Below are 15030 nucleotides of genomic sequence, written 5' to 3'. Positions count from 1 at the left end.
GAGGCAGTAACATTTCTTGTGGGGCATTAGAAAGCAGAGGAAGATAAAACATTAAACACCAGGATGGATAATATACTAAATACCAGGATGGTATCTGCAGCCTGCAGGGGACAAGAGGGGCTGCTCTCAGCCTCTCCTGATGCTTTGCCAAGACTGGCCTAGAACAGAGACTAGATAGAGTTAAATTATAAAATAGGGATTTCTAAAAAGTCTCCATGTATCCACCTTGGGCAGCACCCGAGCCCAGCCAGGGCTGCACCCAAGATGAACCAAAATGGCCCCAAAATGCACGAGCGCTCCCGGGGTCTCTCCCTGGGATCAGTTCTGCTCCATTTGCACCTTGCAGTTCATTGTCCCATTCCAGCTTTAGCCCAGGCAGTCCCACCCTGCTTGTTTTTCTCTCTCCAGCCCACGGTGTTTGTGCTCCTGGGCTGAGATTTGGGTCATTTGTCCTTGGTGCCCAGCTGGAGCAGGAATTGTTTTGTCTCCCTGCTCTGTGCACAGAGCTCACTATGCCCTCATGTGGAGCTCAGAACTGCACACTAAAGCAGCACAGAATCTGAAAAATAGAAAAGCTAAAACTTTTAGGCATCACTCCTTACTGTCCCCCATGCAATCCTTCCAGGCTTCTCCATCCCAAGTGCTGAGCTGAGCCCAAAAGCCCACCCAGAACTGGATTTTGTGGTGGAAGAACAGAGCAGAGCTGGGTGTTGAGGCAGGAGGGTGGAACATGAGAGCAGCAGGCTGAAGTCAGGCTCTGAAGCTGAGCCAGCTCATCTCCCAGCCATGGATGTGGAGAAGCAGAGCACAGCCCTGCCTGGGAGGAGGAGATGGGGATGGGGAGGAGGACATTGCTGTGCTCTGAGTGCTCCTTTTGAGTGACAGGGAAAGTGCCCCACTGTGAGCAGCCCATTTATAGCTGAATAAAAATGCTCTCAGCTGCTGCTTCGGGGCCCAGGGTTGGATTTCTGCTCAAGCCCAGCTTCACCCACAGCTTGGCCAGGTGGTGAGGAGCGGGGCTGCTCTCTGTAAGGACATGATGCAATTTGCCTGAACCCACAAAGGGTGCAAAAGGGGGAATTGTGTCCTTTGAAAAAGATTCAAATTTCCCCTGTGTTCTTTCATAAAAGATTCTTGGTTTTTCACAGTCCTCTCATTTGAATGTGGTGGGGTTTTGTTGCTTTTACTGCTGCAGAAAGGGTAAATATAGGGTTGCTGAGGAAAGGGGAACGTGCTACACAGACTGAGGGGCTGTACTGCCTAATTCCAAGATAGCATTTTTCTGGAATAACTCATACCCTCCAAAGCCAGGAGTACCAAACACATCCAGGTGGCAGCAAATCTCCTGTTCCTGAGAGCTGCCAGGCCTGGTGGTGCTCTTGATTTTGAGGCATAACCCACACACCTGGAGATCACCCCCAGTCACCTTTCCCAATACTTCTCCCTGCTCCAAACATTGCTGTCGCCTTGTTTGGGCTCTGTCATCCCTGCCCAGGCTCCAGCCTTCCTCCCACAGCCAGGGCTTGTGCAAAGGATACACCAGTGGTCAGGGGTTGTGGATTCTTTGCTTCTTTTTTTTGCCAAGGTCAGGATTAAATGTGTGAGATGGTATTTCTTGTTGGGACTCAGATGTTTATCAGTTCTTATCTCTGTCACAGTCTCACAAACCCCGAGTTCTGCAGCACTGCACTCCAACAAACTAAAAATGGAGCCCCATCTCTCTCTACAAGGCCTTTGAAGGATAAACTGTCCAATTAAGAAATGACACCTAAATTATTTTTACTTTTAACCCAATAACCAACCACCCATGGCTGCCATGGGGACTTTTTTATCCAATTACACAAAACCACCCAAACCCATGGGGGAGAAGGTGAAGGAGAAGACGAAGACGAAGAAGGAGAAGGAGGAGAAGGAGAAGGAGGAGAAGAAGAAGAGGAAGGAGAAGAAGAAGATGATGAAGGAGAAGAAGAAGAAGAAGAAGAGAAGAACCAGCCTCCACCCAAACCTCCATCTTGCTTTATATCTATTACTGTGTTCTAAACCCTGAAACTCTTAAGTTTCCCACCCTGTGATCTCACACACTTCTTTCCAAACTCCACACCCACAATCCCAGTTCTGTCATTCCATTCTGGAAGCTTCTCCACAGCCTCAGGTCAATGCAGTGTTCTCCTGGGGGTCAGTGCCTGGCAGCACACAAATCTGAAATTCTCACCAGCCAGGGCTACAACAAGGGCTTTCATGTGCACCTTGAAAGAGGCTGGAGAGAATTAATTCAGCTCCCTGGACTCCCCGTGCACCCAGCTTGGTGCACTGGCCCATGCTGCTGGCTGTGCTCAGTGTTCTACCATCAGAGCAGGGGCAGGAGAAGCTGTTCCTGAAGAGGAGGCAGCTTTGGAAAGGGTCTGGGAAATCCTCCTGAGGCTGTCAGCACCCTAAGGCTTCACCTACAAAATGCCAAATGTAATAAAATTCCGTGTCTGCTGTGCATGAAGCACCTGTCCAGAACTTACTGGAGCTCCCTCCACATTGAAATGTCTGTGGAGCAGAGGCTGCAGTGCCTCAGTCCCTGTTGGATCTCAAACAGTTTCCAGAGTTTGAGATCCAGATTCCAGAGTTCCAGTGCACAGGTTTATAACCACACACTGCAGAGTGAGGGGTGATTCATAAATGTATTAATAATTTTATTAAATAAATTATAATTAATAAATTTATTAAATAAAAGGCCACACAGAGGGGTAAAAATGGTGCCACAAATTTCTTCCAGCAGCCCAGACCCCCAGGCTCAGCCTTGTTTGCTGAGCAACATTTCAGTCATGGGGGGGGAAAAAAAGTCTATTTTAATTGTCTTTAACAGCACAGCTGTTTGGGTTGTCTGGTTGAGGGGATGGTCAGGTCTATAGCAGAGGGGAATCACTGAGCTCTCTGGGGTTTTCATGGCTTGTGGTCTCAGAGGCTGGGCAGGGCCCCAGTGTAAAAATAGACTTATTTTTACCTGACTTATTATCACTTTATTATTACCTTTGTGTAATAACCAGTCACTGATGCAACTGTCAAAGCACTGGTTACTGAGGGACTTTTTCAGGATGGGCCAGAACCTTCTCTAATCAGGTATTTTGTCCCATTTTCCTTGTGCAGCAATTGAAAGGGAAGATCCTGGTGAAAGGCAAGAAGCTGAGCAGGCAGGAGGACCCCACCAATGGGAACAACAACCTGGAGGCTGAGGATGTCTCTGATGAAGATGAAGCAGCTGAAATTGAAGATGAATCTGTGAAGACCAAGGTAGAGCAGAAGGGAAAGGTGAGTGAAAGAAGAAATCACTGAGAAATCACTTTTTTTAGGTGGGTTTTGTACCACACCTAAAAAAATAAATAAAGAAAAGCAGTTGAAATACAAATTTTCATGTGTTCCCAGCCAAGACAGGCCTCAGTGTGGTTTCAGCTACTCAGCTGGGGATATGTATGGGTGAATTGTTGAAATTGCTGGGGCTGAGGATCCTGGTGCTTGCCCAGCTTAATGATCTCTGTCCCAAGCACAAACAGAGATCTTGCAGAGCCAGCCAAGCACAAAGCTTGGCTTCTTTCTCTAAAATGAGACTGGAGGACCTTGCAGCAAGGGCAGACTGTGGAAGCAGTGGAAAGGCACATGTTCATTCTCTGTCTTATTTCCAGAAATCTGTTTGTCATGGGACAGCCATGACTTTGGCTTTTCCAGTCACATTTTGGGATATGCCTGCAGCCTCACTGGCTGTTTGTTTCTGACATGGAGGAGGCAGGGAGGGAGGGAGGATCTGTGGGGAAGGGGTGGCCAGTTACTAAAGCAATTTGTGTGATGATTGCTGGAAGGAAAAGGCTGACCTTTACACAAGTGTTCTGCCCTATCATGTGAGGAAATGGATTTTTCCAGCATGCAGGTCCTTGTGAAGACCATATCTGTCATGGGGTGGCTTCACAGGTGACAGACACATTCAGCCCCACTAAAAGCAAAGACGTTTGGTGTTGCCTCTGTATCAGGACTGATCTACATTTCCCTTTGATGAGCTGCTGACTCTTTGCAGTTCTTATTTATTTCTCTGATCTCTTGTCAGTAATGTGTAATGTCAATCAGTAATGATTTTGACATTCTGACATCTTTTGACTTTCTTTTCCTGCCCCTGATGGGAGCTGGGGACTCTCACTTGCACCAATGAATGTGGCTGTGGAGTTGGAGTCATCAAAGCATTGTGACAACTTCCTAATTCAAGGGGAAAAAAAGCCCAAGCTCTGTGGAGGCCAAAACACCCTTTTATTCCCTTTATTTCCAGGTTTGCATGCCTGGGACCAGGACAGTATGGAAAAGTCATTGCTAAGGCTCTGCTGTAGAGTTTAGCACCTGGAGACAGACGTGGGTGCTGAAATAGAAATGATCCTGCAGGGAGCAGCAAGGAATGGTGTCCCACCAACAAAGGGGGAATTCTTTTCCAGCCTTTCCTGCACAGGGTGACACAGAGGGCACACCAGCAGCCACTGAGAGTTTGCATCTTTTCCTGGTGGAAGTGATGGAAAAGAGAAGTCCCAGGGGTCCTGTAGGGAAAACACAATTGCCACTTTTGAGCACGACAGCGAAACCTCCCCACAAACCTCTCGCTGTCCTGTTTGTAGAGTGACACCTTGAAGCTGGCCAAGGAGCTGTCAGACACAGTTGTCTACTGCAAGAGTGTCCACTTTGAGGGCTTTGATGACCCCAGCCATCCTCGGGCTTTCTACGAGATGTCGTCGTTCTCGGAGAGCAAAGCTCTGAAACTGGCCCAGGAGTCTGGTGAGTGTGTCCTGCCCTCCTGTGTCCCTGCTCCCCAGAAAGGGACAGCTGCTGGTGGAAAAGGCAGCCCAAAGACATGGGTTATGATCTCTTTGGTCAAGCATATCACTGAGAAAATTGGGAAGAACTTAATATCCTCAGGAAGGGCATTTTTGCAGGTTCCCATTCAGCCAGACTTGCCAGGCAGAGGAGAACACACAGCAGCAGCAAGAAGAGATAAAAGTAGCCCCGCCACTGAAAGGGATGGGGGAAAAAATTCTGTTTTTTTTTTCCCCTGTCTCTGTAGGAACCAGTTTTATCCATCACAACATCAGGCACCTGAGCCGTATCTACCCCGCAGGCTGGAGGACGGATTCTTCCAACTACAGCCCCGTGGACCTGTGGAATGTTGGCTGCCAGATTGGTGGGTGTCTCTGGGGCTGGAGGGGGTCACCTGGCTGGGGAGGGGCTCCAGCTGAGGCAGAATCTCAGCCCTTTGCAGCCAGAGGCTCAGCAGCCACTGGGAGACACCAGTTTTCCAAATAATGCCCAGTGTTGTGGTGTTGTGAGGTCCCCAGGATGAGGTGAGAGATGAGAATTTGACTCCAGGTTTATCAGAAGGCTGATTTATTATTTTATTATATGATTTTAAAAGAAAATTATATACTAAAACTATACTAAACTATAAAGAAAGGATACAGACAGAACACTAGAAAAGAATGATGATAAAAACCCATGACAGACTCTCTGAGTCCGACACAGCTGGACTGTCATTAAATTATTACAATTTAATGGTCATTAAATTAAAACAAATCACATGCTGGGCAAACAATTCTCCAAATCACATTCCAAAGCAGCAAAATGGAGAGAAGCTGAAGCTTCCTAGCTTCCCAGGAGAAGAAATCCTGGCCGAGGGATTTTTCATAAATTATTACAGTGACACAGTGACTTCCCATGGACCATCTTCTGTCTCACAAATCCATCAGGAGAGGTTTTCTGCACATTAATGTGCAAACCCCTGCAGTTTCACTGTCAGCAGAGTTATTGCCATGTAACAAAGGAGGAGGGAGTATGAGCTCCTTGGGTCCTTCAGCCCCATGGGGACAAAGGTAGCACCCCTTGTCCTGTCAGGCCATCAGTTCCCTTGGTGCACACAAGGCCAGACCTGAATCCACTATTTGGGCACTCAAAATAAGATTTTCTAGAAGCCCTGAGTACCTTCAGCTCCCAGGAAAACCAGTGTGCTGCAGTTATCAAAGTCTTGGCTGCAGGTGGAAAAATAGGGGAGGGCCTTAAAATGTTCTCAGCCTTCAAGCGTGACCAGATATGAAGGACATGCAACCAGGATAAATTTCTGTGTCTTAAGAGATATCTTAGGTGTTGCTAAAGAGTTTAAAATTATCCTTGAGGAAATCAAGGGATCACTGAGGAGCTGCTGGGTCCATGTGCACTCCCTGTGTGGTTTCAGTGAGGCTGTTCCAGGTTTTACATCAATGCCTTTAAAAAAAGGTATTGACAATTTGGGAAAAATACATGGAATGTGCCTGGTGTTAGGACAGCAGTGAGGCTTAATCTGTTTTGGGCAGTAGACAGTAAAGAGGTGATTTAATCACAGCTTCTGTGCTGCCACCTGAGGAGTTCAGACAATGAGGAGCTCTCCAGGCCACACAGCAGAGGCATCAATGCCCCTCAGGATGGCAAATGAAAACAGGCAGCTCTGGGCTGGAAAGGAGATTTTATAATGAGGCTAAGTAGCCAGAGAAATGATCTGAGATGGATTTGCTGGCCTCACTGCAGGAGAGAGCTCCTTCAGCATAGAAATGAAGAGGTTTATCTAAAAGCTGCACTTGTTCTAGGTGGCATAAATCCCTTGCAGGACGATTTTTGATCATGGGAAGAGCAGGATGGCTGCAATGGCTCCTCCTGTCTCTGTCATCTCTGAATGCAAGAAATCCTCAGGGCTAGCAGGCTGTGAGGGTCAGAGTTTACCACTGCTCTGTGAAGCGTGGAAAAGCCAATGTTTATGTCCATGAAGTGCAGTTTCATGTGAACAGAATTAGCATGAAAAGATTCCTATTGATTTCTCTGAGTGACTGAAGTTATTTATTTATGTTGCAGTTGCCCTGAATTTCCAGACAGCAGGCACAGAAATGGATGTGTACCAGGGCCGCTTCCAGGACAATGGGTTTTCTGGCTATGTCCTAAAGCCAGAATTCCTTCGGGATGAACAAACCAAATTCAATCCAAAATCCATCACAGAAGGAACTTGGGGGACAAAGAAGAAGCTGCTGCTTAGAGTAAGAATAGAAATTGGGAAACATCTCAGTAACATCCACTTCTTGGGGGGTGTGTAGGTTGTACCTTCTCCTTCTTCTGCTCCTACCTTCAATGTTGTCTAACCCTACTGATTTCCCACATCTGGGGGCTCTCATGGACTTGGATCCTCCAGGGACCTGCTCACATGTTTAATGTTGAGTGTGACCGTGTTCACAGGGGTCCCAGGATGAGGGAAGAGAAGAGGATCCGACTCCCTGTTTCAGAAGGCTTGATTTATTATTTTATGATATATATTATATTAAAACTATACTAAGAGATTAGAAGATAGGATTTCATCAGAAGGCTGGCTAAGAATAGAAAAAGAAAGAATGATAACAAAGGTTTGTGGCTCAGCTCTCTGTCCGAGCCAGCTGGGCTGTGATTGGCCATTAATTACAAACATCCAATATGGGCCAATCACAGATGCACCTGTTGCATTCCACAGCAGCAGATAATCAATGTTTACATTTTGTTCCTGAGGCGTCTCAGCTTCTCAGGAGGAAAAATCCTGAGTAAAGGATTTTTCATAAAAGATGTCTGCGACAGTTGGGTAACAGGTTAATGACAATATTTGCTGTCCTTCCAGAACTGTGCAGGCAGACATGCAGCCATCTCTGGTGTTCCCAAGCACCAGCTGAGCACTCTGGGGACACTCAGAAAAGCTGTCTGTCCCAAAGGCAGCTGGCTGGGCTGGAGCAAGGTTCCTTTGGTGCATCATGACAGCTTCCTCTGGAGGATGTCACAGCAGCAGCTCTGAAAGGGCAGCACCAGCCTCTCACAGCAGATCCTGCACCCCTGGGGACGGAGAGGGAATCCTCCAGGGAGCCCCCTGTCCCAGTGATGTCCTGACCTCCTCCCCTGTTTCCTCCACAGATAATCTCTGGCCAGCAGCTGCCCAAGGTGAACAAAAGCAAGAACTCCATTGTGGATCCCAAGGTGACGATAGAGATCCACGGGGTCCAGCAGGACAACAACAAGAAGCAGACCAAAGTCATCGAGAACAACGGTGAGGGGCTTTCCTCCCAGCTCTGCTCCCATGAGCAGGAACCTTTTCTGGTCCTTGGCAAGGCTGCTGCCCTGTGGGCAGACCCACCCAGGGCACCCAATCCTGCCCACACTAAGCAGATACTTGAGGTGTTGCTATTCTTCTGTTTGGAGACAGAAATTCCCTTTAAAACAACATCAGCCATGTGGGTTGTTTGGGGCTGGCTGCCAGATTTGCAGAGCTAGAGCTTTGGAAGTGCTCTTTACCTCCATGCAGTTGGGTTTGAGCTGGTGTGCAGGGGTTCTCACCAGGATCTTCCCAGAGGAAGCTTCTTGTGGGGCTGATTGTACTCCAAAAGTGTCACAAACTCACAAAAGATTGATGCAAGGAAGTTCAGAGGTGTCTGTTCCACACAGACCACACAAAGTTTACTCAAGCTGCTCAGGGTATTGCCCAGATGAATTTTGAGTATCTCAGAAGCTGAAGAACCATTTCTTACCAGTCAGACATGGCTGTGACTTCCCTCTGTGCACTGAGGGTTTGATATCATGGCCTTCTGCACAAACACACTCTGCTTTTCTGTGTGGAGTAAGAGCCAAGCACTGGAAAGCTGGTGCATATTTTCCTGCCTGCTAACAATGTTTTCCTTTTCCTCTTTCCTGTTTGAATAAATCTGGCCTGGCTCCTAAAGCTCGTGGCCATTTCCGTCACCTACAATAATTTTTACGGCCTGTCAAGTGAAAGTTGTGTAGGGAACATTTCAGCCCTGCCAGGCCTTTTCCTCAGGGCTGCTGAGCACTCCCAGCCCCTTGGCCAGCCCTTCCCTAGCTGGAACAATACTGGAATGATGCTGAAATTATAAGTGCTGCCTTGTGGAAAGCAGATCAAACAATAAAGACAACGCAGGCCCATCTCAGCACCTCCAGATGAAAGATCCCTTTCTCCTGCTGAATTCCTCACAAACCCTGCAGGACCAGCAGGCCCCAGGTGACATTTTGCTGTCCTTGGTCCCTGCTCTGCACAGGCAGTAGGGTTTTTAACAGGATCTCCTCTCCTGTTTGCTCCTGGGGAGTGGTTTATTGACACTGCACTGCCATGGCCTGGAGAGAGGGCGCTGAGCTTGCTCTGCATTTCATGTGTGTCGGTCTCAGCTTTGTTTGCTTTGTGATTCTGGACCACGTGACCCTTATCCAGACTTGATTATGCTTTTTGTAATCAGACACTCCTCATTAACTTTTCTTGCAGACAGGGAAATTGGGGCACAGAGTGGTGCTTAGATGGATTATCTCAAGCAGTTGAAGAGGCTTAAGGCCCCAGAAGGCTGTCTCAACACAAAAGCACAGCTTTCCTCTCTTCCCTCTCTTGGTTTAGGGCTATAAAAGTTTGCATCTGGTCCAGTGGCAACCAAAGACATCCATGCACCACCCAGCAAGAGCCTGTGGAGCAGAGCTGAGTTCCTCTCCTGCTCCTCCTTCCTTGCTAGGACCAAGGTCTGCAGTGAACAGCCCAGGCTGAAGGATTTATTAATTCCAGGCGGCGGCAAATCACAGTATCAAAGCTGGGAACAAGGCTCTTGGCACCTCCTCAGAGCTTTGGTCTAGGTCACATTAGATTGACAGGCAGGAAAAGCCTCCATCCATGTGCAAACACCTCAGACCACCATTACTGCTGACATCTCTGACCTCCATCCTTGTCTGTGTTGCCCAGGCTTTAACCCAAACTGGAATGAAGAGTTTACATTTGACATAGAGATCCCTGCACTCGCCCTGGTCCGGTTTGTGGTGGAGGACTTTGACATGTCGACCAAGAATGACTTCATTGGGCAGTACACCCTTCCCTTCACGAGTCTGAAGCAAGGTAAGGCCCTGCTGCCACCTCCTCACAGCCACTGAGCCCTTTGGGAAGCTCCAGTGTCCTGGATGAGTGGTCCAGATCCATCAGAGCTGGGGTCAGGGTGGATTTTTGGTCACCTGTTGTCACCAAGGCCTTGTGCACGCTGTGTTACCCAAGCTCAGAGCTGTGCCTCTGGACCTGCCTGTTCAGCACCCTGTGGGAAATGGGGACAAAATGCTCTGAGACAGGGAGATGTTTGTGCAGGGTCTTGGCAAACGTCAGCAAACACTTTTCCAGATGGACTAAAGGCCATTTTCCATCTGTGTCTCTGCTCTCAGGTTATCGCCACATCCATCTCCTGACCAAGAACGGAGACCCCTACTCCTCCTCCACCCTCTTTGTCTTCGTCAACATCCAGGACTGTGAGTAGCAGCCTGGCTCCCCCAGGCCACAGAGAGCCTCCCTACGGACCTGGAAGGAATTCAGTGTGTGAGAGCCCTGCCAGTGCCAGGGTCAGTCCCCAGCACCTGCCCTGGAGCAGCACTCGGTGCTCCATAGGATCCCTGGTGTGAGACAGCCATCGACCTTCTCCCTGCTGCTGGAAACATCCTGATGCTGCTGATGAGATTAATCCTTTTGTACCTGTTCAACCGATCCAGCTGTGGTTTTAGTTCACTTTATTTCACTTTTGTTTTTATTTTTTTAACATTGCTTTTAGCGAGAGGACAGGGACTCCTTTTTTAGCGAAGTACAGCTCTTGGGTTGGGCTCGGTCAGGCATCTGGGCAAAGCACCCAACATCTGTGCAAGGAAAAGTCTCCCTCAGCACTGCAGTCAGTGGCCAGGTGCCAGATGGCTCCTTGCAGCTGCAGGTGTCACCCATCTTTCACCATATGAAGCCCCGAACGGGGACACCATTCCCCTCCTTTCTGTTACAGATTAAAAAAGAAAGCTGCACTACAAAGCCCCGTGTTATGTAACCCGAGTTTCCTTTTGTGTTGTAATAAAAAATACATGAGCACTACTCTGCCTGTGTGCCTGGCTCCCAGCCAGGCCACTTTGCATTCAAAGCCTTGCTCTCATCCTGTGAAGGAGAAAGAAGCTGCCGAACAGCAGATTTCCCTCTGACCCAAAGTGAAACCCACTCAAAGGGGCCTCAGAGAAGGTCTTGTGCCAAAGACAGAGGGAGCAGGCTCAACTGCCAGCAGGGCTTTTTTGTTTTGTTTTTTAAATACAGTAAAACTTCGTTTGTGTTTTTACAGAAAAATGTCATTTTTTAACAGACAGGAAGTAGATGTTGGTCCCAGTTGTACCAAGCATGAGAATGTTTTGAGAACAACGCAGTATTTATGGCAACGAGTGACTTGTCTTCAAGTAGAGCTACAGAGATTGTTGAAATAAAATAATATATATTTTGAAGTGCCAACTGTGTTGCTAACAGTATGTTAGACTATTAAAAGTTTAAAACAAGTTCTGGAAGCGTTCAAGTACTTGTCACTATTTGCTTCTTTGTCCTACTTGAATGCAACATGCGTGAATCTGGAGATAGACCTGCTTGATTTCTTAAATTATCAGGATTCCTGGGGGTTCTGATCCCTGGTGGTGAAGACAAGGGGCTGACACCAAAGATGTTAATGTCCTTTTAAACATACTCTGGTCATCTTATTTTTTAGTCCAAAACAGCCTGGATTCAGTGGTTTTTAGGCCCTCTGCAAAGCTGGGACTCTTTTAGCCCTCCCTGGAGTTTGTTATGCTGCAGTAAACATTGGACACATTGATTTTTCCTCTTGACTACAGTACTGTGTGATGTTGTAAACCATTGCCAGATTAAATGTGAATTAAACCCACACCTCAAGGGCTGATATTGCATTAACCACCAGGCAGCTGGAAGAGCTCAGGAGTGGCCAGCGAGGCAGAGCAGTGACACAGTCTCTCCAGGTCACCTCTGGGATGGGGCACATTGCTGGGGACACATTTGAAGGCCAGGGATGGAACATCCTGGACTCCCACCCAGGGACAGCCTGAGTTTGGTCCCTGCTCTCAGCACTTTGTTTTAGGGAGCCATGGGATGAAAAGCAGAGGTGAAGGTGATAAGAAATGCTCCTGCCCCCTCACTTGTACCAACACCAGCTCGTGTGGGGCAAATTAGAAATAAATTCTTCCCTGTGAGGGCAGTGAGGCACTGGAAGAGGTTTCCCAGAGAAGCTGAGGATGCCCCATTGATGGGAATGTCCAAGGCCACTTTTGGGGCTCTGAGCAGCCTGGGACAGTGGAAGGTGTCCCTGTCCATGGCAGGAGGTTGGAACTGGATGATCTTTAAGGTCCCTCCCAATGCAAACCATTCTGTGATTCTGTTCCTCTGTGAGTCAGATCAGCCTGCTGGGTTGGCTGTGAACTTATTACTTGTATTTTTTGGGTGGCAGGATTAGATTTCACTTGGATTATTGAGCTAAAGCCCTCACCTGCCTGCTGTGGCCAGCACCAGAGAAGTGGGGGATCAGGTGGCCAAGGTCAGGGTGGGCTTGGAGCACTGCACAGAGAGGCTGGGGTTTTCTCTGCCTGTTTTGCACTTAAAGGTAGGCAAGATCCATGGGATGAAAAAACATCCTTTATCAAAGAGAAACAGCTGGGGAAAGCTGCTATAGCCAGGTGGGAAAGGAGCTGAGATGGAGATGAGGTGGGCAGAGCATGATGACAATGCTGCAAGGTCTCTCTCCCCAAAGGAAGAGACATGTCCATGTTGTTACCACTTGAGCTTATCTCTGAACAGATCAGGAAGTGCTGCAGCCCCACAGGAGGGAAGAGCAGCAGAAACAGGACATGGCCACTGACATCACAGCAAAAGGCACCAAAGGGAGGAGTGGGAGAGGATCTTTCTTTCAGAAATCAGAGGTGGGGAGTAAAAGCAACTCCCCCATGAGGAGTGCAGCAGCAGTTTCCATCAGGCCCAGGTATCAGGAGGCTCTATGGGCTGTGAAATCCCAGGCTGGTTCCTGAGTGCTGGCAGGAGCACTCCACTCATGCTGGTGAGCGTGGTGGCCACAGGAATTAAAGCAAATTGCAGCTAACTGACCTAATCTCTGTAATTTCTCTGTATTTTGGCTGGTCTTCATCTGACTGTGTGGAGCTGGTCAGGCCCACAGGTAGGTGGCATTCCTGCATCTTACAGAGGAGCACATGCAATTCTTCCATTTGGGAGCTGGCAGCAGCACTCCTCAGCAAGGCAAGGCAAATATTGCTGATTCCAGCAGGGCCAACAGAGGTTGAAACGTGGGTAATGTGCACTGATTGCATCTCTTGTGAACACAACAGGAGCAATCACACAGGTAATTCAGCTGATTTGTGTCTCTGCTTGATGCTTAACTTACTCTGCACAGGGCATTCCAGTGGGTTTTGGGCTGTGCCCTCAAGCAGAAGTGGGATGAAGTGGTGGTAGGAACAGGGAGAAAACAATGGGGTTGGGGTTTATTTGAGTTAACTACCAATTCTTAAACACAAAGTTCTGCAGCCCAGCCAGACTGTGGCACTTCTGCAGAATGATGTGGTCCTGGATGTGAATGAAAACTCTTTGCCCCTCAATCCACAGCCTGGAGCTCCCCAGCTCCGTCCCACATCAGGGCAGGGCAGTCAGGCGAGGTACTGCTGCTCACTGCCACTGGGGCTCCAGGAGCAGGGTACATGGGCATGGGGGACAAACGGCCTGAGCTACGTGGAGCTTGGGAACAGAAGGGGCCCCACTTCCTCAGTTTGTTCCTTTCTTTTAAAAAAAATCCAAAATTCCATTGACGACCAGGTGTTTGAAGGATGTGTGGCCCTGCAGAGCTTTTATCTGCTGCCATCCTACCCCCCCATGCTGATGAAGGACATTTACAGTGCTGCTGCTGGATGTTTATTTGGAATCACTGATCAGGTTGGAAATGGAGTAAAGCTGCAAACCCACACTGTCTGAGTTTTTAAAGGTGGTGTTTCTTCCTTTAGTTTACAGTTTTGTCCTGTAGTCACTGATTGCTCACATTTCCCACTGCCCTCCCCAGTCAGACTGATCCCACAGTGTGGAACCAGCACTCTCATGGACATCACAGGGATGGAGTCCTGGTAAAAGCTTCAGTAGGACACCCTCTGCCTCAGATCACACCCAAACCCCTCCTGGCTTCCTCAAGACTCTGGTCTGTGGCCAGGTGGACTCTGACATTCACCTGGCCACAGTCAGGGAGGCCAGGTGAGATTGCAGATGCTGTCTGAATGAGGAAAAAAATAGAGTCTTATCTGGCAGTGAAAAATCAATATTTGTGTCTAGCCTTCGGTGTCATCATCCTCTGGAAACATCAGCTAATAAATATGCTCATAATAAGTGCTTTTATCCCCCAAACCAGGTTCTCATGTGTTTTACCTGCCCTGGGCTATGCATGTCAATCTGGACATGATTCTTGCTGTTTTTTTGTGAGAAGGGGCAGAACTGTCTGGTGTCACTCCCCAGAGTATCTCATCAGGCATCTGGCTTGTTCCTGACCTCAAGGCTCCCCCTCCATCCTCTGAGGGCTTCCCCCTCCTCTCCCCACCCAGAATTCACACAGCAGCTGCAAATGGCCTTTGTCTTGACTAATTTTAAACTTCTACAAATGAAGGAAGATCATGGCCTGGTGCACGTGGCAATTTGCAAAAGGGAGAGGAAAGATGAGGCTACAATGCAGATGTGGCACACACTTGTCTTCATGGCTATCAGAAATAAAGTGTTTCAGGAAGAGGCAAAAAATATCTTGTCAAGAAGCTGTTCCTGAAAAAGGTTTTTCCTCCTGGGGTTCTGGGTCTGCAGGGAGAAAGGAGCCATCCCTTGAACAGTGGCTGCTGGAATGACTGAGCTGGACTGGGCTGCTGGGTTGGGATCACTGAGGAAATGCCTGCACTTCTTTCCTGCCGCTCCTAAGGGAGCAGGGGCTGGTCCCAGAGTCATCAGATGCCCCCTGCAGTCTCAGAAGAGTCCAAATTGCTTCTTCTCGTTCTGCTGCTTCCATTTGGGCATCTGGTAGAACTCGTCCTTGGACTTCCCAAAGATATCGTGGAAATCAGCATCGGAGAGATAGCACTGCAGTGAGGAGAGAGAAAGGACAGGTCAGCTTTGGCTTT

General features: G+C 48.3%; 2 protein-coding genes across 3 annotated transcripts in view; one reads left to right on the top strand and one right to left on the bottom strand.

Moving 5' to 3' along the window:
- The window catches only part of PLCD1 (phospholipase C delta 1), a 56060-nt gene extending 44667 nt beyond the window's left edge, over positions 1–11393 (top strand). For both annotated transcript variants that reach the window (XM_058023602.1, XM_058023596.1), the window contains exons 9-15: positions 3136–3297; positions 4638–4794; positions 5081–5197; positions 6892–7070; positions 7963–8095; positions 9782–9931; positions 10246–11393. In XM_058023602.1, coding sequence (XP_057879585.1) covers positions 3136–3297; positions 4638–4794; positions 5081–5197; positions 6892–7070; positions 7963–8095; positions 9782–9931; positions 10246–10337 — 990 coding nt within the window. In that variant the 3' untranslated portion in view covers positions 10338–11393. The remainder of the gene's footprint in view (positions 1–3135; positions 3298–4637; positions 4795–5080; positions 5198–6891; positions 7071–7962; positions 8096–9781; positions 9932–10245) is intronic.
- Positions 11394–14501: 3108 nt separating this feature from the next.
- The window catches only part of VILL (villin like), a 37362-nt gene continuing 36833 nt past the window's right edge, over positions 14502–15030 (bottom strand). The window contains exon 21 of the mRNA XM_058028069.1: positions 14502–14989. Coding sequence (XP_057884052.1) covers positions 14876–14989 — 114 coding nt within the window. The 3' untranslated portion in view covers positions 14502–14875. The remainder of the gene's footprint in view (positions 14990–15030) is intronic.

This window comes from Melospiza georgiana, chromosome 1, assembly GCF_028018845.1.
Source record: "Melospiza georgiana isolate bMelGeo1 chromosome 1, bMelGeo1.pri, whole genome shotgun sequence".
Taxonomy (NCBI): Eukaryota; Metazoa; Chordata; class Aves; order Passeriformes; family Passerellidae; genus Melospiza; species Melospiza georgiana.
Note: the sequence above shows the minus strand (reverse complement) of the source record. Positions and strands in the feature narration are given on the sequence as shown.